This window comes from Struthio camelus, chromosome 3 (assembly GCF_040807025.1).
Source record: "Struthio camelus isolate bStrCam1 chromosome 3, bStrCam1.hap1, whole genome shotgun sequence".
NCBI classification, from domain to species: Eukaryota; Metazoa; Chordata; class Aves; order Struthioniformes; family Struthionidae; genus Struthio; species Struthio camelus.
Window position 1 is genome coordinate 83,539,246 of NC_090944.1, and position 27,061 is coordinate 83,566,306.

The 27,061-nt window shown below is 37.9% G+C and overlaps 1 protein-coding gene across 1 annotated transcript in view; it reads right to left on the minus strand.

The window, feature by feature from the left end:
- ADGB (androglobin) overlaps window positions 1-27,061 on the minus strand; it is a 130,975-nt gene that overhangs the window by 101,282 nt on the left and 2,632 nt on the right. The window contains exons 2-5 of the mRNA XM_068938805.1: window positions 10,880-11,036; window positions 8,417-8,509; window positions 4,217-4,288; window positions 2,797-2,985 (exon numbers count right to left, since the gene is read on the minus strand). Coding sequence (XP_068794906.1) covers window positions 2,797-2,985; window positions 4,217-4,288; window positions 8,417-8,509; window positions 10,880-11,036 — 511 coding nt within the window. The remainder of the gene's footprint in view (window positions 1-2,796; window positions 2,986-4,216; window positions 4,289-8,416; window positions 8,510-10,879; window positions 11,037-27,061) is intronic.

Consider the following 27,061-nt stretch of genomic DNA (forward strand, 5'->3'; position numbering starts at 1 on the left):
AACTGAAAGTTTTAGCCTGTAATGGCTGAGAAGGGAAGAACATTCCAGTTTTCCACTCCCTGATAAGTGGTCTAACTATCAAAAAGAAGAAAAGGAGAGGTGGCAGACATCTGATAAAAGCTATGAGTTCTTTTCTATTTGTCATGTGCTCTCATAGAAGGACCTAGTGCTCTGAATCTGCATAGATTCAAATACCTAATACAAAGCCCTAAGTTATCTCCTTAAGCTCCAGGATAACGCTTAGAAACTCTGAATGTTTCTTATTCACTAGTTCTGGTAGCTCCTCACTCAGTATGGCGAGAGACTTAATTACCCCTGAAAAAACTTATCATCTATCCCCATTAACAGTAACAGATAGCTTCAGCATCCAAATCTAATTCCTCAAATTCTACTGCTGGAGACAGTTGGTGGTGTGATGCCTAAAGTAGGTATCTCAAGTAGTCACTCTGAATCTGTCTGTGCGTTACCTGGATTTGAAACTGGGCAATTTGAATTTAAAATTGAATTTGAGCAGCTGAAGCTTCTAAACCTCCTTTGTTAGAGAGGGTTATTTTTTTTTTAATTCACAATGTGCCTAGGGTGAGATGCATCTTTCTGATCCTTCTAACACACAGAAGAAATATCCATCGAATAACAGTTTGCTGGTGTTTTTTTTCTTTATATTGTTGTTCATGATTTTATTATCAGTCTTTGCAATGACTAGTCTAGTTTTTAAAATATCTTATATTAATCCTATGAGCAAATTATATTTCATTAATTCTTTTATCTTACCTTATCAGCTACCTACATTGTCTTAGCTGCTCGCTTGTATTCATGAGCACTGATATTCCCTTTTTTAGCTTTTATGTATCCTTTTCTATGCTTCATCTCTATTTTTGAGCATAACTTTTTCTGTTTCTTCAAGTCATAACTTTTTAGAAGTTGAGTGGGATGCCACTGAGCTTTCATTAACACTTCTAACCTCATGTTTCTAACTGCTATGTCAAAAAGTTTTTCAAGATTGGGCAAGTGGAAATTTAATAGGGTCATTTAAACTTCTTAGTGGTTTGTGCCATATTCTGTTTGCACAATACAAACGTAACTAGAATATAATCACATAGAAAAATTCTAACTTTTAGGTCAATGATTAATCCTTTGTTTATTGGCATTAAATTAAGTATTCCCTGATGACTGCAAAATGTGATAAGAAGTTGTTATCTTTAGAAATTCCATGGAACTTTTGGGTTTGCCAGTACGTCTTCGGTAATTGGCGTGCATACTGAAAGCCTTCAATATTAACTATCTTTAAACATAATTGAGTTACAAATACCTATGTATAGTCAGCCAACTGAGTTACTTAAACAATAAAAAACACTCTTAATTCTAGTACACTGGAGGTGTGGACCACTTGTCTGACTCTGTCAGACATTCGTATCAAATCTCCATATTCTATCATTCAGTACACAAGAAGAGAAACATTTTGCATAGTATCTCAGGGAGCTTTTAAAGAAAATAATGCATCTAAGTGCATTATTACATTGTAAGAATGATATACTATAATTGTACTATGACAAATCAATTCTTTTTCTTTATTTTCTGATGGTTTCTGATCACCCTCTCGATGCGTATATCAGTGTTAACGTTCTTGCTCATTTTCATGAACTTCAGAAAAATATTTGAGCATATACAGACATTTGAGCATTATAGAGGATAAACACCAAATCCTCAAAAATATGCTGAATTTTATTTTAAATAATCAAAATACTTAGGCATATATTTACAGTACTACAACTGCTCATCTTCACTAAGAAAAGGGAGTTCCTTCTGGTCTCACTTTTACCTTCCACTGAGAGTTTTACTTGCACATTGAGGGCTATTTTAACTGGATTCCAATGAACTAGGGCCTCATTAGAAGAAAATGCAAATAGATTCTCTTACACACTCTTGCAAGCCTTAGGAATACCTCTGAAAAATATAAATGGCTAGGCTAAACGAGCCAGCAATTTTACATTTTTAGGGTGGAGGAAGGAGGAGAAGGAGATACACCTTCTAAAAGCAAACAAAAAATAAAACCAAAATAGAAATAGGAAGCATTTGTTTGATCAGGCCGGAAGGTAATACATGTAATTCCTGCAGTGGTGCATCAGTTTGATCAAAATAATTAAAGCACATGAGAAAAAAAAAATAGAGTCTGCCAAATATCACATTTCTACTGCAGTTCAAAGAAATTACAAACGGTGAAAACATCTCGTGCTAAAAATAACATTATTTTAGCCACTCATTTTGTAATACAGAATGATCCAATTATTTTTTTCCCAAATGTAGTGAAATTGTGCTTTGTGCTATGGAATAATACTGAAAATTGCTGTTTGAGACAAAAAAAAGTCACAAGTATCAGAAGAAAAGCTCTTTCAGTAGGTAGTTTGAACATATGTGCAACATTACCGACTAGCATTATTGTGTCCTTGTTCTACAAAGAAAGAAAGAAATGCAAGCATAGTAACTGTTGTACAGCCCGGAGAAAAAGCACTTCCTAGAAAGCCGAAAATTCTACGTAATCTGTAAAAAGTATGCTGCCTTCTGAAATAACGACTATGTTTTAATGTTCAGACTTAATGATTGAGTTCTAAATTGTATAAAAATCCCATGGAATGCATTTTCATTCTCTTTTACCAACAGTTTGTCAACTTCTATTTCCACAAACATCTATTTTTTTCTAATCATAAATACTTACCTTAATCATTAAAAATCAGGTATGCTCACTGCAAAAATTGTACAGAGAAATAATGTTTTATATTACTGGAAGCAAATACTCACCATCCAATAAAGTTTCACTACATATTTTCCATAGCTATTGTACAGTGGCATGTGTCCCCTGGTAGCTTTACACAGGGCATAAATATGTTCCCATGGTTTCCAAAAAAGGGTAGACGGTTCACTCGTTAAAACTTTCCCATTACATATCCTCCAGACTGCACAAATTTCACTTATAATCCATCTCATCAGCTGAAAACAAACAGAAATATAGAAAGAAAACAAATATTTCTACTTACATCTTTTAGAAAAATAAAATTAAATTATACTATAATGATCAAGTAACACAAATAGCTCCCAGCTATTTATGTTCAATTAAGAAATGACATAAAAGCACAGTTGGCAGTTTTATGCAGAATTTACTTTCACTGCTACAAATTTTTCTTAAAATTATCACAATATCTGCAATAACACAATACTATCAAAATGAGAATAGGCACAACAAATTAGTCTGTCCATCACTTACCAAAAAAAAGAGGACATTTCAAAGTAAATTATATTATAGTATTTGCAAACTGACACTTCTTCAATCACTTAATACTAGATACAGCTGCTAAAAATTAGTACCAGCTTCAATATTTCATATTTGTACTCAAAAAAAATCCTAAATTATTTAATAATTTTTTAAATTTAAAATAGAATTTGTAACAAATAATGCTCTTTCAAGTATATGTCTTTCACATACAGATTTATGATGTATGATAGGGTTTCAATAGTATTACCAGTCTTTCACTACAGTGATTTATGAAACAAGAATGGGAATAAGTTTTTATTACAATGAGTTTGCCCTAAAAACAATTAGTGGTTCTGCGGGTAGCAAAATTTACAGCATCTGTTTCGTGGTTACTCCTTCCTATACAGTTTGCCTGGCACTGAATTTTGAATTTTCATTGAAGCATTGCATGAAGCAAAATTACACTCAGTAAAGTAGTCGCTTAGATGCCTTGGCTCTACCTGCTTCATATTTTCCCCAAATCATAGAAATTCAGTATCTTTGATACATCCACACTAATCTGAGGAGAAGGAAAAGGCTGGCTGGTTGGCAAAGATGTTCACATACGAGCATGCGTATTAAGAACATGACTTCAGGAAAGCTAGAATAAAAAACAGAAACCCTCTCTGGCTTTTATTTTCTATTATCTTTAGAGAATATCACTCCAGTAATAGTCTCCACAGTTCATAGCCTGTGTATTTTCTTTAAAAATCATGTCTGGAAAACCTCTTACCATCAATGTGTTTTATTTACAAATTCTAAAAAATGTAATTATATAAATCTAGATGCTTTCTCATCTCTTTTTCCCCTCTCAGTCTTTTTTCACTTAACAAACCTGCCACAATGTATTTCTTCCCAGCAGAAATTTGGAGTGAAATCTACCCCTAAAAAGGAATGAATAAAAAAAGACATTTATTTATTTATACCTACCTCACTACAAAATATATGTTCATTTGCTGAAAAAAGGTCAAACGCGGTTTCATTTTTGACTACCACGGGAACCTGGGAGAAAGTAAATTAGTTAAAAGCCCATAGCTATATTATCCACAAAAAAAATAAATGAACAGTAATTATTTAAAAGTAGCAATACATAGATGTTAGATATGCTAGAAGTCAATTCAAAGGCTGTCAGTTTGCAAATCTTTCTTTTATCTGCTTTGGTATTTCTCGATAAAGTCTCTTCAAATGATGTTCAGAAATCAAAGGAATCATATTTTTGTCAGATGATGAAAAAGTATCAAACAAAAAAAATTACCATAAAAGTATTACTACATACTAATTACTACATTAAGTATATAAATTGAGATTTCCTCAATTTATTCATAATATTTGCAGTTCTGCATTAAAATAGTGATTATAATACCACCTCCTACTTTGGGATTTCCCTGGCTCCCACCAGCATTCAAAGGGATTTTTTTCCTTATATTCACTCAGATAGAGGTATTGTTTGCTTGTTTTCTTAATTTCCTACTGAATGATAAAAATTTGCTCCCTCTCAACATTTTGATACTGCAAGAGGCAAAATAATACCATCAGGTAGCAGAAAAAAACGTCTGCCTGAGATGAGTTGTCTTCATAGGTGCAGATTCAAACTAATCAGAAGATTAAAGTTCAAAAGGGAATATTCCCTCTAGTCAGGCTGACGTGCATCTGATGTTTTTCTTTCATTTCTTTGTAGCACACGTTTGTTATAGGATCGCATCTCACCTAAACAATTTCCTGCTCTTGCAGGGGCTTCCAGCATTACCAGTACCTCTTCACCTATAATTCTCTGCCTGTGACACACAATAGTTCAGCAATATATGGGTGAATTTTAACTGCCTGTGACATGCAAGAGTTTAGACTATACATAATTTATTATCCCTTTCTGGTACCATATTCTGTGATGAAGGAGCTTTATAGGAAAAAGTTTGTCTAACAAGGTCCTTGCTTTCATAGTTATCAGAATCATTTCAAACATAATATTAAAGAAAGTGCAAAACATTTACTTTCAAGTCAATGTATCAAAAGCTATTATGAATAATTTCTCAATACAATTTTAAATACACAAAATAAAACCTAAGTTTGAAATATATTTTATTTTTATAAAATAAGTCTGAAGGACCATAACTGTTCCCAGTGAAAGGCCACAGCTCCTTAACTGTAAAAATACAGTGCATGAGGTTAAAAAGTTAAGTCAGAAAAATATGAGTTATTGACTAATGTTTTACTTTGCAAACAGACTTTACTGAACACCACTTGGCCTTTTTCCACTGTCAAGACATCTTTCACAAGAAACTGATTACTAAACAATTACATTTTGTACACTTTAACGGTAATCAGATAAACTGACTTTCTCTATTTGTCTTGAAATTTTGATGATCTTTCCGGATGCTACAATAATGTGTGCTATAAAGGTAGGCAATTAAAATATACCATGTTTCCAAACTCACCACTCAGTATGTAGTCACAGACGTGCTCAGGATAATTTATTTCAAACCAGCGGGTAAGGAGAACTTGAGCATAAAGAGTTAGGGTTAGGATTCACAGGACAGCTGAGCCAATTTAATCATTTGCTGTTGCTGAAAGGAGCGGTCTTACTACTCTACCCTGGGCCAGGTTCTAATTGCGTGGTCTCACCCTTTTTCTTGTTCAGTGCTGGAATGTGGCTCACCTCTCACTAGTTGTCTCAGTTCTCTAAGCTAAAAGACATTCATAAGACATTCATTCACTCTTTTTTTTTCATTTTTGTTGGCTTAGTTTTCTGCTTGTTTAGCAAGCTGACTGGCTCATCGGAGCTGGAAAAGTGGAAGAGCTGATTCAAAAGAAGAGCTAGACCATGAGGCTAGGATTTGCAGGATGGTAAGCAGAGTAATTTCAACACCTTTGGGTGGCAGAGACCTGTTAGATGGGCTTACACATCTTCTGAATCCACACTCTCAACGAATGCTTTCAACAAAGACAATACCTAATGTGCTCTCTCCTTTAAAATTCTAGCTTTTCATGTTCTATCAACAATGTAAACACTTCAAAGTTTCCTAAAAAGGAGTTGAATGTACTATGCATATATCTCTTGCACTCTCTCTTGCACTACTCAAAATTCTGCAAAATAATTTAAAGATATGTATTTTATGTAAATAATGTCTCTTCTCCGTATCTTGAAAATTTAAAAGTGAGACTAGATAAATATGGGGATTTTTTTTGACAAAAATTTGTTCATCATTAAAAACAAACTTGTCAAACTGAAAACATCAGTCTGAAGATTATGGTAGGTATCTCAGGATTAAATCTCGGCTGTCAGTCAAGCCATTCTCCAACTCACCCAGTCCAGATCTGCAGTGGGATGGAGGTGGGAGAGAGAAGAAACAAAATGCCAATGGAAAGACTGAAGACATAAACTGAAGCCTAATTTGAAAATGGACTTAAGTTGAGCCCCCACATCCCAAGCAGCAGTGCTAGATGTCATACTATTGAGTACTTTAGGGGGCAAGGCACTTCCTCTATCATTTTTCACATTTAAAAAATTAAGTTCATGTCCTATGTGAAATGAAACCATACAATGAAATCTAAATACGTTTTTCAAAAAATTCAACCCTTGACTTCTGGTTGACACTACTAAAACTGCCAACTCTGTATCATTAGACACATGACTACTTAAAAAGAGCTTAGTTTTTTATGTCTGTTCTCCTAACGGTAACTCATGTCCGACAGATGCCTTCAAGAGTCCAAGTCAAAATATAATTATGGATTTTTTTAAGCAGCTATATTCATGTTTGAAATCAATCTTGATATTACTAATAGAAATATAAGCATTCAGTTAGCATGAATACTGACTTTATCAAACCTTTGACTATTACATTGTCTTCATGACTGCTACTAGTGAATACAGTCTACTTCCTTATTGTAAGCAATTTAGAAATAATATGCTAGGATTACAGTTTATTGAACTAAACATATCTGTGCTCTTTGTGCTTATTGGTGGTCATCTGCTTGATTCTTTGCTTATCATACTAAATAAGCTTGTTCGCTCTTTCTTTTATAGTTGCGAACAGATCAGGCAGCAACATGTATCATTAAACAGTCTTTCATTGCTTGAGATTTACGATAATTTTATAACTTATCATACTTCTAGTAACCATAGCTGTTTGATCCCAAAATACATTGGGATCAAAACAAGCATGAAAGTTTTTATAAATTCTTAAAGAAATTAAATGTCTTCCTTATAGCACTCCAAAGATAGATTTTATAATCTGTTTTTAATATAGATACATATGTTTCCATGGCTTTCTGTGCTGCCATATCTCTTGCCCTCATCTTTTAGGTACCTCTACTCAGTCTATGTATTTTGGCAGCATTTCTCATCCAAGCTTTCAGTCTTGTCAATTATTCTCCTGACTCCCCCTCTCTTCCCCCATTAAAAATGAAACTTGGAGCCGCTTAGTGTATGTTTAATAAAAAATGAAACTGACAAGCTGACAAAAGTAAAACTGACAAGACTGAGAAAGCTGGAAAGGCGGTCAAAGTGCTTTCAAACTTCAGCATTTCATTTGAAGCTAAAACGCTTTAAAATTTTAGATTAGCAGGAGAGATGGAGAGCACTCCATGGTAGGCAGATTATTTTCTTTGTAATTTATGTTAAAACATAACTGAACAAGAGCTTTGCACAATTATAAAATGTTACAGTTACCTTCCAGACAACTATGGTCAAAGATGTGGATAGGTTCTGTGTGCAGACAGGAGAAGTAAAATATCCGAAGTAGGAGCGGGTGAAAAAGCACTGTACTTTCTGTAAAGCTAATCCATGGTTCCAGGATAGATATTTACTTCAGATCTCTGCTGAAAGGATACCTCAACTGGGATAAACAAATCGGTTTCAGGCTCTGTGACTTTAATTTGTTTTGCCATAAAACTGATTTTTAGAAGTGAGAAAACAAGAACACAAAGGAAAACAGGAAGGCATCTCTCTGTCCAGGTGTCTTCTAAATGAAAGTGGAAGAAAAAAGCAGAACAGAGCTAAAGGGACATACTTCTATGGGCATGTGGATTTAAAAACATACAAACTGTTTTGCCTGTTGAATTAATTCCCTCTACTCATTGGTCACATAGCTAGGCAAATAGCATCTTTTCATTATAACTTTGCTTGTTTCTTACCTTATTTGTTAAAAACTCATTTGGACGTTTCCATGAATTCACTTTTAAGGACAGTGGCAATTCTATTTTCCCTTCAGGATCCTCAAAGACAGGCTACATAAAATATGCATATAAAAAAATTGAATATTTTTAAATTAATTATACTATTGGATCTTCCAAAAGATTTAAAATGTTTCATTGCTAACATGATAATTCACTTAAGAGGAAAAAAGAGCATAAAAAGGAAGTAACAAATCTGTAACTCTCTGAATTAAACAGTGCAAAGTCCAAACTGAAGATCCAGTAATAAAAGCTGCTTATGCTGCTCAGAGGAGGCCATCTGATCTGTACTGTCTAAAGAGATACATATAAAAGGTTTCCTTTCTGTTTCATCTTTCAGGAAAATCTCCCAAAAACTCTGTTTAAGCTTTTAATTCATGCGTCCTACAGAGTAGACAACTTGGAGAAGGCCACCCTTCTACTAAGTCATTTCTAAGTACCTGCTCTAACTACTCATTTCTAAAGTTTTATAACTTGAAGACTGAGAGTAAATATCTAAATCAGTATTTAGACACAAGCAAAACTGAGGCTAAGCATTTTAACTAGCCCATTAAATAGAGGGTCTCGTATGATCTTCAAGCTTCCATTTCCAAAGTGATACTTCTTATCCATGTAAACAGAAGGTATTACAGTATATGAAACCTGTTTAATTAATAGTGCAGAGATGAGATGGCTCTGATACGGCTCATGCTGACTGAGAAACTAACCAGTTATAAGGCCTTTGATTTGTGGCCAGAATTTTAAATAGGTTGTGCACGTTATACATTTCAGTGTGTTTTACAGACCACGATGTATATACACTATTTATCTTCTACAGACTAAAGAGAAAGAGTTTCTGGGGGAAAAAAAAAACAAACTATGATGCTTTGAGTACTTACTGATTATGGAAGGCAAAAGAAAATATATCACAAAAGTGCAAAAAACAAACAACAAACACAAACCAAAGCTCCTAAAATAGTATTCTGCCCTGACTTTTTCTCATTTACTTCATTGTGTAAGCGTCTTCAACATACCAATCTGCAACAAACTTATTCAAGTACCTGAAAAAGAAAGGAAGCTTGGAAGAAAAAGAACCTTTTAAAAATACTTAATTTTCTGAAAGCTTAAAGGAAGCCTTGTGGTCTGGATCACAGAGAACTGTACTGAAAGTTCTGTATTCTGCTTTGAAACATACAAGTCTGACCACGTAGCTTAGCAGGAGAGCTTAGCTCTTAAACACTTGATAAGTCAGAAAAAGGAGAATGACCTAACACTGTGTAGATCACCAGAGGAAAAGGAGAGATACACGCTTATTTAGTTTTACAAGTGAAAAAGTACTTTGAAGAGGGATAGTATAGGCTGAGCTAAACTTGGCTCACACAAATAGGTTTAACAGGTATCTTTTATTGAAGATGGCTATAGGCACAACTAAAACAGGATTTCTTCTTCAAACATTGCCAAGTCTCAAGAGTTCATGATATAAGAACAGGAACCTCAACCACAAATTCTACAGGAAGGACAGATAGGAAACAAACAAGCGCCAGCAAAAGAGATAAGTTCAAATGTGCAGTCAACAGTACAGGATAGCGGTGCATGATAAAAGAGCTTTAGAGGTATGCTAACACATACATAACCCACAACAGTACATATGGAACAAGTGTAAGAATAACACAGAACTTACATTTAAAATAGATGATCGAGCATGGTATTAGCTGGATTTAAAATATCACTTAAAAATGCAGACTTAATGGAATTCTTTAAGGAAGAATTTTTCTACTCTGCTGCATAAAAAGCACATACATTCTTTAATGCCAGGCAGTTTGAATGAGAAGTAAAAATCCTAAGGAGTTTTAAAAGTCACTCCAAAGTTGGAGAGACTTATGAATTTTTCTGCATCTGGTAGGTGCTTACCCTTTGCAAAATAATTGTACTCCTTCAAACCCCTCTCTGCACACTAGAACTGCAGCCTGCGTTTGACGTGTCCAGAAACTGAGGTACGGGGAAGGAAAGACCCCAAGCTGCTGTTTTTCCCATAAAAACCTTGCAAAGATATATGCACTCAGCCTTTTGAGTCAACAGAAACTGCAGTGCCCAGAGAAGGGATTGCTCTGTTGTACTACAACAGTTCAACTCGTTCCCACACTCCCAGCTTTAATTATGATACGAAACAGGATTGGAGGTTCCATTTTTAAATCATTAATACATTAACAGTACACACATATTAAAGTGTTCATTTAAGAAGCAATAAATAAACAATACACAATATTTTTAGTTAATTCATCTAGGACAGTAGGAAAAGACTTAAACTTTTTGAAAATATATGCTTGAAAATTAATATGTTTATCACCAAGAAATTATTCTGAAGTTGTGACAAAGTTACTCTATTAAAGACAGGTGCCAAAATTAAGTAGAAATAATAATACATTCGTGTCACACTCCACTTACTAAAATAGGACTTCTTCCAGATTTTTCTTTCTCTTTTCCAGCTTTTCCTGCATCCCATTTTTCTGCATTGATATCTGCTTCATTCCATTCTGGCCAAATAGGAAATTTCCCTCTCTTTGACTCACTGGATGCACCTATTTGAAAAGACATAGTCCTCCTGGGAAACAATCGTCAGAGGCATGAATAAAAATGAACACTATATAGGCAATGGTAATAGAAAGATTTTTGGTTCATAAAATATTCAAGTTTTTAATGTAATTTAATAAAAATTTTAGTGTTAATAACGACAATAACTTTTTATCACTAAAATAAGCTAGCCTATAGAATTGCTAGATGGCATTATAAGGTGTAATCCAACAAAATATTTAAGTGTATTCATGAGAGCAATCCTGCTGAAGTAAACGTGACAGCTGAAGCAAAGAACTGGAATCCTAGCGCACAGTTCTCTTCCTGTTCCCCTGCTTCAAGCCACTAGTTCTGCTTCCTGACTTATGCCAGCCCTAGTATTCATAACCCGATTCATCTCACTCACGCAGCCAAAAACTTTCCCCCTTTTTCTTTCTTTTTTCTTGTTTTTGTTTATTGGCTTGAACTAACCAAAGGGAGCTTGCCATGTGGAAAAGAAGTATTTGGGAATCAGACCTCCACTTCTAGGCACCTGTGAGGTGCTAGATCAGTTAGTCCCGTCTAAAGTTAGTTTCAGTCTTAGGGATTCTCATGCTACCAGCGTTTTCACATTTCATCCCTCTTGATGGAATTTACAACTCTGTTAAAAAGCTGCTGAGACTGCAGTTATGTTCACCAAGGCTAATGCACAAATAATGACCATTTAGCACAAGTAGCACTTATGCACATTGTTTCTCCATTGCATACAAACAGTTAAAAAAACGTGTCAGCGAGAGTGAGAATACTTCTTCCCTTTAACTATGCAGTCTGGGAGCAGATAAAGTATGTGCAGGTCACATTTTACTCAAATTCTCCCAAACCCACTGACAGCAAGCTGCAGACGTTGTCCAGGCAAAAGAGCAAGGAAAGAGGCTCCGGGGACCTGAAAAGCAACTTGTCACCCAAAACTGAGCAAAAGGGTTTATATAAATCTTTTGCAGAAAAAAAACATGTCTATTTCAGCAAGTTAGATAAAAGGATTCGGGTCAGAATTCCTGCTTTGATACTCATCAGTGTCCTAGAATCCATACGGCAGCAGAAACGCAGTATCAGGAGAGACTTTTGTACCTTAGCATAATTTACATAATAATTCTATTTTATTATACATATCAGCTATAAAAAGCTAATGATATTGTAATTCTCTCTTTCCTTTCCTTATATACCACACCCTTTCCATTTTTTTAATGGGCAGCAGCAGAATTCTTAAAAAGATTTCTGTGAAATCTGAACGATAACAGTGTATTGGGCTACAATTACAAAGCTATTTTTGCAACCAGGTGCCAAAACTATGACAATCCTTTTCAAAACTGAAAGCTTAATTTCTTCAGAAACTAACATCTTCAGGAGCCCACGTTTGAAAGGGAAAGAAAGATTCTGATTTTTGATATTTCAGAACAGTTTATTTAACCCCTGGCCATATATTGCATATCTTGGCATGTGGATATTTATCCTGTATAAAAAGCACCAATGACAAAATATATAAGCCATGCTCACATTTAAGTTTCAGAATTACAGCTTCTTCCTAGGATTTTGGTGACTCCACAAACCAACTGAACTCTGCAGTTATGACTGACAACAAGGGATTGACTGATGCACAAAGGATTTTGCATTTCAGATAACATGGTCATGGTGTCATAGTTCACAGTTGCTCTTTTTGACTTTATTGTGCACGCTACCGGTAAGTTCATTGTTCCTGTATAGGTGGCACACAACTGCATTTTAATGATAAACACAAACTGCATGAATTATTCTGGCTAGGGAAAAAGAGCGTGTAGGAAGTGAGACCAAAAGATGCTATTAAGCTCCTACCTTTCAGAAGATGGAAGCAGGGACAAGTCACTTGGAGTAACAGAGACACTGCCCAAGAGTGCAGCTATGAAATTATAAACGTTAAAGCTCAGCTAAACTTGAGATAATCAAGGGATGCAAAGGGCAACACAAAAGGCTTCCATAAGTATACTGGAAGCAAAGGAAGGCTAAGGAAAATGTCAGTCCACTGCTTAATGGGGTAGGGAAACTAGTGAACAGAAAAGGTCAGAGTACTCGATGCCTTTTTGTGCCTTGTTTTTTATTGGCAAGTGTGGCTCTCAGGCCTTCCAGGCCATGAACCTACTAACAGGGTCTGTGGGAGTGAAGCATCATCTGCAATGAAGGAAGAGAGATTTAGGAAACACTTAAGCCAACTGGATATACACAAGTCCATGGGACTAGATGGGATGTATTCAAAGGTACTGAGGAGCTGGCTGGTGTCACTGCAAGGCTCCTCTCTATCATCCTCAAAAGATCACAGTGATCAGGGGAGGCTTCTGATGACTGGAAAAAGGCTCATCAGACTCATCGTCAAGAAGGAGAAGCAGCAGCATCTGGGGAACTACAGGCCCGCTAGCCTCACCTCAATCTCTGAAAAAGCTATGTAGCAAATCCTCCTAGAAGCTATCTTCTAACACAAGAAGGACAAGAAGGTGACTGGAAACAGCCAGCATGGATTTACCAAGGGTAAATTGTACCTGATCAACTTCATAGCTTTTTATGATGAGATAACAAGCTCAGTGGATAAGGGGAGAGCAGTGGAAGTTGCTCACTTTGACTTTTGACACAGTCTCCTACAGTATCCTCATAGACAAATTGGTGAGACGTGGACTACAAGATGAGTGGAAAATTGTCTGCACTGCTGGATTCAAGGGTTGTGATCAACACTATGCTGTAGTTCAACCAGTGGCTGGTTGCTAGCTAGTGGTGTTCCTCAGGGATCAGTGTTGGAGCTGATACCATTAATGTCTCTGTTAATGACCTAGAGAATGGGACAGAGTGTACTCAACAAATCTGAAGACTCTCCAAAATGGAGGGAGTAGTCAGTATGCTGGAGGGCAGGGCTGCTATTCAGAGGAATCTCAGCATGAGAGAAGTGGCCTAACAGGAACCTTACAAAGCTCAACAAACACAAATGCAGAGTCTGGGATGGGAACCCAGACAGAAAAAACTTGGGATGTACAAGCTGGGGCCAACTGCCTAGGAAGCAGCTTGGCAGAAAAGGACTTTTGGGTCCTGGTAGACAACAAGGTGGACATAAGTCAGTACTGCGTCTTTGCAGTGAAGAAGGCCAACTGCATCCTGGGCTGTAATAACTAAAGTGCAGCCCACAGATGAAAGGAAGTGATTCTTCTCCTCTATTCAGCACTTGTGAAACTACATTTGGAGTACTATGTCCAATTTTGGGCTCCCCACTACAACAAATGGACATACCAGAGTGAGTCCAGAGGAGGGGCACCAAGAGCACATGAGATATCAGGAGAGGCTTAGACAGTTGAGTTTGTTCAGTCACAAAAAATTGCCAAAGTAGAATCGTGCTGTTGTCTTCAGCTATCATGTATAGAGAAGACAGTGCCAGAGGTGCACAGTGATAGGACAAGAGGCAACAGACAAGTTGGAACATAGGAAACACTGATTATATATAAGGGAAAAAATGCTCACCGTGATAGTGGTAAGCACTGGAACAGTTTTCTGAAAGAGGCTGTGGAGACAGGACAAATTCAAATGGACAAGGCCCTATGCAACCTGATTTAAGTTGGTCCTGTTTTGAGCAAGGTGCCTGGACTAGATGACCTTCAGGGGTCCCTTTCTGTCAAAATTATTCTGTGATTCCTTAATACCTTGTTACTAGAAATACTAAGGACAAATAGAGGGGCAAAAAAAGCTTCCTTACTGTTTTGTTGATAACTGCATTCATCCATGCTACCAGTAACTCCTACTGGAAGCAAGCTGTGAAAATTCAATACCATCAGTGCCTTCTACTGTGCAAATAAAAAGTATAGCTTCTACCATCCTAATAAACTGGAAGAAGGATGTATTCTCTGGAGTAATACCTTGCTTTTTTTCCACCATCTTCGTCAACTCAGTCAAGTGCAAACGGCCTTCAGTCTCTTTCAATAATATTTGATCTTTCATTAATGGGAATATTTTTTCTACAGCATTTTCTTGGATACTGTCAAACGACTTCATTCTATATTCAATAACACTTAACAAGCAAGTGAATACCCAAAAGTGTTTATTGCAGTTTATTTACTAAGTATGTCTACAGCAACTACAGTCATTTCAAAGAATCTGATGTATCTGCATTAACTGTATGTATGAAGAACAACAAAGAATAGAATGCTAGCTGTACTGTTGGTTTCACTACTTGTATTTTGAACCTTTGTCCCTTTGAACATTGATTGAAATACAACTCTTGGTCACTTCTTATATATGCTTATGATCAAAAAATGAAAAGTTAGAAATTCTTACTTTTTCTTATTTCAGATGAAATATGAAATACGTAGAAATTTTAAATAAATATTTAAGAACTGCTTCTAATTGTTTTATATCTTTTTTCCTCCCTCTAAGTGGATGCATTTGGTCTTTTAAATATTTATGGAGAAGCATGAAAGATTCACTCAATAACAAAAAAAGATATTCAGAAGCCATTCTGAAAGATAATTAAAAACAACTGCGAAGTTCCAAGACCATCGTTAACGTTTATTAAGTAAAACACACACACGCACTGAGATGGAAGGAAAGAATTTTAACCAATATCCCCCAACAATAAAACTAAAGTTGTGTGTTATTCCATTTTTATTCTGTATATTATACTCCCATAAATCTTCTCTTATATCAAAAATTTTATAAATTCCATGAAATAGTCTGGTTTAATCCTGAGAGACAACATTTGCTAATATAAATCTAACTGTTTTGGGAGAATAATGGAATAATAAAATAGCATACTTGCACACTTCCCCCCCCTCTTTTTTTCCAACGAAGCAAGGGATGAGCAAGTCACAAAACTAATTGAAAAATCTTTGAAACTGACTAACAAATACGATAAGGGAAATGCAAAGGATTACCGGTATTTTATGCTCAAGCTGGAGGACTTCATTGTGCAATAATATTTTAAATACCAATTCATCAGCAAACTTATTTTTAATCCTATACTAAACCCTAAAGGAGAAAAAAAGAGTGAGTTGTCAAACGGGAGAAAGAGTATGAAGTTGGTACTAATTCATCTCTGAGTAGATTCTTCAAGAAGGCTGGTATAACACCTTCTATAGAGCGTTCATATAGTGCCAAGATGGGAAATAGGGAAAAGAAGGACAGACAAACACAACAGGACGAAACTGGGTACAGCCTGGAACCTCACCCCTTTGAGAGACTTCAGATTTGCTGGAGAGACAGGAGAACTCACTGGGAAACAGTCCCATGAGATACCAGAAGTTCTCAGCTTAAATGTAGATGTTTAGACTGTAGACATTCATACTCCAGCTACTCACTCACATTCTAAGCAAGGGAGACCAGTCAACATGGTCAATGAAATCTAAGGACCAATTATTCTCATCGTAATGTAGATGAGTCTACCTGTAAACTATCTAACTATGGCCATTCTTTACAGAGGGAACCTAGTAACACTGAAATGAGTCTAGTTGAGAGAATTATAGAAAAGAAAGTATTGATATTTAATTCAGAAATAACTCGGCTACTCCAGCTTCTTCTCCCAGCCTCCTTAAACAGCACTCAGGTCATCCTGGCTCACCAGATAATAATTAGGTGACACATAAGAAAATAATTGATGATCTTTGCAGGATTGTTATCATTCAGAAAGACACCATTCTTCCTATTTCATTCTGTCCTCAACTGTTTTCATTTGTACCTCAGTTCATAAACTTAGATAAAGGTTTAGCACTCTCTTCCCTAACCTCCCTCTGCAAAGGTTACCTACAATTTTGCCTAGCACTTTGACACAGTCACTTTCCTAAAAGCCCCCAAATCCTTCTGTGGCTTTTATTGAGATGAGCAGATCAGAGAACAGACTTCGAACTTCTTCTCACAGTAATTTTGACTGGGAGTATTTGAAACAGACAAAATCATTTAAAATTGTTCAATAACAATGCCAGCATTGTTGCCACAAAGACTCTGGGGCTTTATTTAGATGTCTGGTTGGAGCCTTGGCAGATAAAACCGCTTCAGCGTTTTCTGTCTCCATGTGTGTACTTAGGTAGCTAGGAAAGAAGTTTCCCCAGAGATTCCATCATATCACCGAATCACAGAATGGTTGAGGTTGGAAGGGACCTCCGGAGATCATCTAGTCAAACGCCTGTGTTCAAGCAGGGTCACCTACAGCACGTTACTCAGGACTGCGTCCAAGTGGGTTTTGAACATCTCCAGGAAGGAGACTCCACCACCTCTCTGGGCAGCTTGTGTCCTTACAGGAAAGAAGTTTTTCCTCATGCTCAGCCTGTGTTTCAGTTCATGCCCGTTGCCTCTTGTCCTGTCACTGGGCCCTACTAAGAACAGTCCGGCCCCATCCTCTTGACATCCTCCCTTCGGATACTTACACACACTGATCAGATCCGCCCCCTAGTCTTCTCTTCTCCAGGCTGAACAGGCCCAGCAGGTCCAGCTTTCTCAGCCTTTCCTCATACGAGAGATGCTGCAGTCTCTTAATCGTCTTAGTAGCCCTTCACTACTATTCATGACTTTCCTTCAGGGTTTCTGATTAGATATTTGCATATGGACATATCCAACTTTTTTTTTCTTCTGAAATCCTTGTCATTCGTTGTGACACAAGTTGCAAGGATTATACTCTTTTGCAGCTCAAGCCTGTTTAGTGTTGGTTTTTCCTAAGCCTTCATTGCTTTATTTCTATCAAACTTTCTACTTAAGTTTATAGACTTGTTAAGATCTGTTTTACGTTATATCATCCCAAGAGAGCAGTAGGGATGTTTCAATGCTTTCTTCACATTCTTAGGACATAGTACTGGGATCTCTAACTGGGGACTGAGATGCACAATTGAAAGTTTTCAATGGCTTAATGAGCTATTGCTCGGCAGTTGAGCTATAGTCACTGACTACAGATCTATTCTTCATTAACTTCAGATGTGGAATGTGTTTCCTTAAAGCACATTTTGGAAAATGAAAAAATGAGTATTGGCACCTGTAACAGCATCTGCTTAAACAAACCAGCCATGATACTTGCAGTATGATACCTAAATGGTTGTATGGTATGATGAAATATTTGTATGCTAGCCCTTCTGCAGACATAATGATTGTAAGTTTGGTTTCTGGTCTTCGTTTGAGTCATTCTAATAACTACCTGTTTATCTCCACAGCTTGGCATTTGTTGCTAAGTAACTGTCTACAGGCTGACACTTCATCCCATCTTAGTGCTCCCTGTAAGTGTTTTAAATAATACATTGCTGGCTCATGCTCAACTTGGTGTCCACCAGGACCCCCCCCCACCCCCCCCGTGGCCTTCTCTGTAGAGCTGCTTTCCAGCCAGTCAGCCCCCAGCCTGTCTCAGTGCATGGGACTATTCCTCCCCAGGTGCAGGACCCTGCACTTGCCTTTGTGGGGAACTTAGGAGGTTCCTCTCCGCCCAACTCTCCAGCCTGTCCAAGTCCCTCGGAATGGCAGCACAGTCCTCTCATGCATCAGCCACTCCTCCCGGTTTTGTATCATCAGCAAACTTGCTGAGGGTGCACTCTGTCCCTTCCTCCAGGCCAGCGATGAATAAGTTGAACAAGACTGGACCCAGGACTGACCCCTGGGGGACACCGCTAGCCACAGGCCTCCAACTAGACTCTGCGCCATTCACCACAACCCTCTGAGCTCGGCCATGCAGCCAGTTCTCAAGCCACCTCACTGTCCACTCCTCCAGGCTTCCTGAGCTTGCCTGTGAGGATATTGTGGGAAACAGTGTCAAAAGCCTTGCTGAAGTCCAGGGAGACAACATCCACTGCTCTGCCCTCCTCTACCCAGCCAGTTGTCCCATCATAGAAGGCTATCAGGTTGGTCAAGCATGATTTCCCTGTGGTGAATCCATGCTGACTACTCCTGATCACCTTCTTGTCCTCCAGATGCTTAGAGATGACCTCCAGGATGACTGTTTTCCATCACCTTTCCAGGGCTGGAGGTGAGGCTGAGAGGCCTGTAGTTTCCTGGCTCCTCCTTCTTGCCCTGTCTGAAGACTGGGGTGACACTGGCTTTCTTCCAGTCCTCAGGCACCTCTCCTGTTCTCCAGGACCTTCCAAAGATGACAGAGAGTGGCCTAGCGATAACATCCGCCAGCTCCCTCAGCACTCGTGGGTGCATCCCATCAGGGCCCATGGATTTGTGGATGTCAAGTTTGCCTAAATGATCTCTAACCCGATCCTTTTCAACCAAGGGGAAGTCTTCCTTTCTCCAGAGAAATAATTAAAGGAAAGGCTAACAATTAAAGAAAATGATTCAGTAACAGGACATGATATTTAGGCAACTTATATCTGGTATGACAGTGATTGAGGCTCAGAGCTGAAACTTTTATCCTTCCTTCCTTCTTTCCTCTGGATGCTCTAAACTCCTCTATATGTACAGAAATAAGAGCAATATGAAGCAAGAGATGCGGATGAGATATGTTTTCTCATATTTCATATTCCCCCTTAGAAACAGCGGTGGGGAGATGAGAATTTTGGACTCTTTCCACTTACTAGGAAGCAGTAAAGAAAAATAGGTCCTTTCCCTTGGATTGCTCCAGCATTCACAAAAAAGTTTTTGGCCTCACTAAAGGGCTTTATATTAGGAGGGACTGGGCAAAGCACAAACAGATGGCTCAGCTTCTCCTCCAAATGTTCCCTGGGGGGAAGCTACTCATTTTTTCCTAATCTCTTCAGAACTCTGAAAGAGGAAAGGTCCCTTTGAAGATCTTACTTATGGAAACCTAAGTAGAAAGTATGGGAGAAAGTTCTTTCAAATTCTAATCACTGCAATGGTTTTTCAAAAGCAGCTTTAGAATACCTCAGAAATCCATGCCTGAAACTACTGCAATGCCAAGTTCATAAGAATCTGGAAAGAATATGAAAAAAATTAACAAAGTATCAGTAACTTGCAAAATGATTTGCTCTTTTTCATCACACCTGGTGTCATCCTTCAGAAGAGGAATGAACAGATTGCATCATGACCTGCCCACCTAATAAGCAGCTAGGGCAATGCTCTATTACTTTCTACTACTAATATACTCAGCAACGTTTCCAAATTAAAACCAAAATATGCATATGTTGTTTACATTCACCTGCCGTTACACTTACATCAGCGATTGCAGGCAAAAACTAAAGGACTATCTGCTGAAGAAAAATACACTAGTCTACACATTCAAAGTTCTATGGATAGTGGCTGAGACTTGCGGCACAGATGCAGTTTAGTTAAAATGAGTAGAATGACTAACTATAAGGCATATATGCTGTAATGACAGTTTCTTGCAAAATCTATGGCAACAGGCTTTGTTGTCACTTCATTTTTGGGTACAGGAGTAAGCCTTGTCGAGGTCTTCTTCCTCAAAAACAGAGAGCACTCTGCGTGAAGGAAGATCAAACTGCAGAAAATTAAAGCGATGCTATAAAGAAACGATGCATACCAACCAATTATAAGCATACTTTTAAAGGAGGCTGTAATTTGCATCATTGATTTCAAGTATATTATCTTCATTTCTAAACATAACTGAAATCCTCGTAGTTCTCAGATGAACTATTATTAAATTTAAGTAACTTGCCAAGAATGACATTATGTCAACTAGTTGGTCACATTTTCTAGGAGAGAAGGTCCACCCAACCTCACATATAACCTTGCCTGCTAAAAGTCTATACTTTTCTTGTTTTAATTTGACTGCATATTAATGGGAGATGAGATGGTCATTCTCAATTTGCTTTCCAGGCTATAGAAAAAGGTTACATGACAAATACCTTGCTCAAAATGTACACAGTATGTTTCCTGGAGATTATTTCAAAGAAAAATGGATGGAGGCTAGGAGCCTAAAAGCACTGTGTACTTTAAAATGTAGATTTGAGTTTGTTATCTTTACTTTCAGCCTGATTCCATTTGTTGCCCTGTAAACATTTGCTAATTTTGGTCTTTATCATTTTAAAACGTCTGTTCTTTAAAAGTCTGGATAAACTCTGATCAACACAATTCAGACTCTTCCTATTTTTTAAGATACTTACATCACCTTTACACTACAGAAAACTTTGCCCAGACAAAAAAATTAGCAATTGGATTTAAAAGCTATTGTAGCTCGAATAGTAGGCTCGTGCTATATATTAAAGAAAAAAGATGATAAATTCAAAGAACTGATGACCAAATACAGTGATAATGCAATGGAATATTTCATATAGATCACAAAAGATTTGTTTTCACATTAATAAATGTGTCTTTGCAGGAATAAGTCTTAGCAAACCTAAGCAAAGCTAAAAAACTCTAAAGAATTTTCATGCGTTTTTAGTGAAGGATTTATATTATATCCACCTTCACATTCACAGCAAGCTCATGCACTGTGTTATGTTAACCTACTACTTTTGTATTCCAGGAAGAATAATTTTTTAGTGAATAAGCTGTCATTAGTAAAAGGTTCAATAACAGAAGCAGAAGCAGGTAAAGTTACAGACTTCCAAAGAACGGATAGTGCGGACACTGCAGCAAAATGGCAGCAAAAGCCAAGAGTCTGTAACCTGTGAAAGTAATGCCAGAAAAGCTCAGCTTGCCATTTTCAGTGGCAAGAGCCAGCTATACTAACAGTCCTCTCTGCTCCTGATTCTACAGAGCCATAGGACTGCTGTCTAAAAGCTTTTCAAATACATAAAATAACATTTTCTTCTTTCCATCTTAAAAACATGTTTGATAACAGAAGGAATCAGATGGCCTGGAAGTTCCTCATTTGCCAGTCTTTCATGTTCTGCCACATTACAGGTCAGTTAGACTTTTAAAAGATTTCCTTCAAAAAAAAATTTTTTTTTTGATTTGCACTCTCAAGAGTGGAACACTGAAGAATAATCCCAAAAGATGCCTGCCACAGCAGAAATTTTGTAATATTTGTCTTTTAAATGAGCACTTTTAATCCATAGAACCCAAAATATTTTACAGAGGCTTTATCATATCCAGTTTTAGAGATAGGAAAGATGATATACCAAGAGCTAGGTAAGGTCACAGCAAGGGCTTGGACAGAGGAATGCCTTTTCGGGTGATTTTCAGGCACCAATCTTAGCCAAGAGAACTGATGTCTGCCCAGTCTTTCCAAGGCAGTTGACTCTGGCCTGTGCTTTAGGTGGGTCTGTTGTCTGCTAGCCTAAATCCTTTATCAGTACCTGGTTTTAAAAGATCACAGAATCACAGAACGGTTTAGGTTGGAAGGGACCTCTGGAGATCATCCAGTCCAACCTCCCTGCTCAAACAGGGTCCTCTAGAGCACACTGCCCAGGATCACATCCAGACAGGTTTTGGATATCTCCAGGGAAGGAGACTCCACTACCTCTCTGGGCAACCTGTGCCAGTGCTCTGTCACCCTCACACGAAAGAAGTTTTTCCTCATGTTCAGACAGAACTGCCTGTGCTTCAGTTTGTGCCCGTTGCCTCTTGTCCTGTCACTGGGCACCACGGAGAAGAGTCTGGCCCCATCCTCTCGACACCCCCTCCTTCAGATACTTGTACACGTTGATCAGATCGCCTCTCAGTCTCCTCTTCTCCAGACTGAACAGGCCCAGCTCTTGCAGTCTTTCTTCATAGGAGAGGTGCTCCAGTCCCCTCTTCCTCTTTGTAGCCCTCCGCTGGACTCTCTCCAGGAGCGCCATGTCTCTCTTGTACTGGGGAGCCCACAACTGGACACAGTACTCCAGGGGAGGCCTCCCCAGGGCTGAGGAGAGGGGCAGGATCACCTCCCTCCACCTGCTGGCAACACTCTGCCTAATGCACCCCAGGAGACCATTGGCCTTCTTGGCCACAAGGGCACACTGCTGGCTCATGCTTAACTGGTTGTCCACCAGCACTCCCAGGTCCTTCTCCGCAGAGCTACTTTCCAGCAGGTCAACCCCCAGCCTGTCCCGGTGCATGGGACTATTCCTCCCCAGGTGCAGGACCCTGCACTTGCCTTTGTGGGGAACTTAGGAGGTTCCTCTCCGCCCAACTCTCCAGCCTGTCCAAGTCCCTCGGAATGGCAGCACAGTCCTCTCATGCATCAGCCACTCCTCCCGGTTTTGTATCATCAGCAAACTTGCTGAGGGTGCACTCTGTCCCTTCCTCCAGGCCAGCGATGAATAAGTTGAACAAGACTGGACCCAGGACTGACCCCTGGGGGACACCGCTAGCTACAGGCCTCCCCAACTTGACTCCGCACCACTGACCACAACCCTGATGGAGTTGAAAAGGCAAGTGAACGGAACATGGGCACCAAATGGTCTTAGCTACATCTTGCACTGTTTTAAAAAGTCACAGGTCTCACTCCACATCCAATTTTCAGACCAAAGTTCTGTTGAACAATGCACCATCCTTTGAACTAGCAGCAAATTCTGAAAAGTACTACAGGTTATATGGTTCTCAGCTATCAATAACACTTCAAGATCATGATCTGTTTGTCATTATGATAGATCAGTTAAGAATTTTGTTCTATGTACGGTTAAGGAAAGCAAACAAAGTATTACAAAGCATTAGGAGCAGAATGCCCAGTATTTGAAAACAGCACAATGCCACTCAGTGTAATCAATGTATTAACTATAAGTGTTTAGACCTAATCCAAAAATTGCAAGCTGTAGGCCATCCAGCAATAATCTGGACCAGTATCTTCAATCCCTGTTGTTCAAATTTTAACACTTTTCCAAGCCTTAAGCAGAACTTAACCAGAGCCCATCAAACCATGCCCATCTCTGACTGAACCCCATATGAGGTCATAAACACACATAAAAATCTACATAGAATTCTAACTTTTACAATAATAGAGCAACCTCCTCTTTCAGTAATACATAGTTACACAGCATACCTAACCACACATATGTTGCAGGACTTAAAGATATACCATTGAGCTGCTCTCTTGGATTACAAATGTAAGAATAGGAGCACTGAGTCAGAGCAAAGGTGAATTATAGCCCGACTTCTTGTCTCAAACAGTACTCAGAAGTGCATGCTTACAGAAGAGCATAAAGGCATCTATCATACATTCCTCTAATACTTTGTCAATCTCCAACTGTTCCTAGCTCATGCACTTCCTGAACTAGATATTTTCTATGTATTTACTAATCTTAAACAGACTTCTCTTCCACCTACTTGTCCCATGATCCTATGCAATTTTTCAGCACTAATTCAAACTTACACTAACCAACACTAGCATTCCAACACAACACTAAAAACAGCTTCAAGTTCAACCATCATGCAGTTATCCATAAGACTTACCATTCCCAAAGCTCAGTCAACCTAGTTGGCCTCAAAGGAACCATCAAAAACTGAATCTGCTCAGTCTGTGTTCTCTAAACCACTGCTATAGCCTAAGCCTTAAGAATACTTGCTTCAGGAACACATAATGACAACAGATAAAACCACTGTCGTAAGCTTTGCTGACTTCTTATCCTAGGCCTACAGGAACTCAAGGATGAATGAGCAAAGGAGCTATTTTTTCCTGTTCTTATTATCCCAACCTTAAATCGTAGTAATGAACACTAGGTAATCCCAGGCTTTGGTGCAGCAGCCCACTGTACAGCAGCAGTACAGCAATCCACTACTCATTGCAATAATGCACAAAGCTAAGCATGAATCATTTCTTCCAAACAGTCCAGGCTTCACCCTGACTCTGCAGGTCTTGAAGGATCCATCAACAGTAAATACTGCTCTTAGCTACTGCTCTCTCTAATATGAACTCTAACACCATTCCAAACTTCCCCTGTGCATTGGTGACACCTGCCTGTGCCACAACTATCCTTAAACCACTTGCCTCTCTTGGCACTGACCATTAACTCCTCATTATGGGCCTTGTGGGAACAAGCAATAAGCCAAACTCTTTATACCTAATAATGCAAACTCTAATTCAGATTTATCTTCATGCTACCAGATGCTGATAGCTCAAGTTTAATTCAGAAGATGGGGGCTGACGGCATAGAGTTTCCTCAAATTCATTTTAAAAGCATTTTAACTCATTATCATTGTTACTAGTCAAAATCTCTTTCAGTGCTGACAAAGACATCAATTCCAGTGATTCACTATAGCCACTGAAACCTGAGAAAGGTCATACTCTCAGTATCCTCTAAAGGTGCAATTAAGAAAAACTATAAGGACAGCAGCCTTGAGCTTTTCAGTCTAACTGTCCTCTCTAGCAACTGCTTAGTTCCTGAAGAGAATTGCTCCCTAATTAGGAGGCAGTAACAAAGAGAGGCCCAATGGAGCTTTCTGCAGAGACACGTGCGTGAAGTCTGGGTTAGCAAGTGTGACGGAATTTTCCTGCCTTTTGTGTATGGTTTTGAGATCCCGTTCCAGCATCGCAATATAATCTACCAATATAATCCCAGTTGATTTTCAATGGTTCAGTTGTACTATGCTGACTATTGTAAGTAATCACTGGAAAAAAAAAAAGAAGTCTGATGTCACTAGAAATCCAGCAAAGTAATTTAAAGGTGATCAGAAGATATTTTCTATATGTTTGTACATGTTAGTCTCAAAGGGTTTCTGTATTAATGTTATTCATAAGACAGAAAATTACAATGCTGTAATTCTTTGTAGTAAGTATTCATCATTCTCAAGGTTTCTTTTTACAAATGATTCTTAAAAGCTATTAATCTTTCTTCTTTTATATACTAGTGATAATTCTATTCAGTATTTCAATCATTGCAGACATATGATAATAAATACCATTTACTAACAGGAAAATAGTATTAGATAAAAGGCAGAATATTTTTGACATTTTTATCCCTGCAACTGTAGGCTGTGTTTAAAAATAAAAGCGAGATCCTCAGAGAAAACCTACCTTCCAATTACCAAAGAATACTAAACTTATGGGACAACATTTACTCAGGCAACTTGCGAATAACCATTCCCTGTCCTGGTACAGAGATAATAACATGATGTTAGTTCTTACAGACAGACCTGCACAACATTTGTACACTGCCATGTCATAAAGTTATCTCTGTCTTACAAACACATTGAACAAGCATGATAACTGAGGAAATAGAGCAATCTTTCCAACACGCAGATTGCCAACCAAAAGGAGACTAGGTCAGGTCAGAGGGCTACCCAGTAAAGTTCTTTTATCACAACGTTCGGTATTTTTTGTCAGACATTGTAAATATAAGAGCCAGCAGCATTAAGGTTTTTGTTCCAGGACAAAATCCTGCAAAATCAACTCTATGCTCTACTGATTTTTTTAATCGCAATAATGCTACAGATCTAGCCTTAAATCAGCACAGAAAATTGAATATTCTCTGCATTTGGAGCTGTAATTGTAGTTCCTAGAAAGCAAATGGCATTTTTGCATCTTCTCATGGACTTGCAAACATAGAATATCTTTTCTGTAACACAGATGTTCCTTACTATAAGGAATATTTCTACTTCCAAATAAAGAAATAGCATGGATCTGTCAATGTGCTATCAATAGCATTCCCACAGTTTTGACATCATAAATCCTACGACAACGGGGTAAGCATTCTAGAAATAATACCGAGTACTGAAAAATGACATAGAACTTCCATTTTGCATAAATCACAGTCTGTAGTTCTAATTTTTGACCACGAGCTGATCCAAATAGAAAGCTCTGCACAGGCTTTAACAGACTGTCGTTCAAAACTTGAAACTGTCTTATTGCAAGGTATAAGCCTTGTAGCTTATACATGGCTAAGGAAAATAAATATATTTCAATATTTCTGTCTTTTCAAAGGGATTAAAATGCTGAAATAAAATCAAAACATGCAAAACAACATGACCAAAAGCGTAACAAGTGCTGAATTTAATTTTATTTTTCATATGTTTTATAGCACTATTATCTACTGTCTCATGAGAAAAGGGGGCTACTTTTTCTGTAAAATGTTTATTTCAAGATCAAAATTTATTTACTTAACGTTTAGAATAACCTGGCACTAGCTTTCCTTGATTTAAATTCATTATCCACAGTTTAACACATGATAAAATAAAATCTCTCCTGCTGGCTTAAACAAGAAGGCTTATCAGGTAGTTTGCTGAACTACGCAAGAGATGCATTGTCCTAAACCAATACTTTTT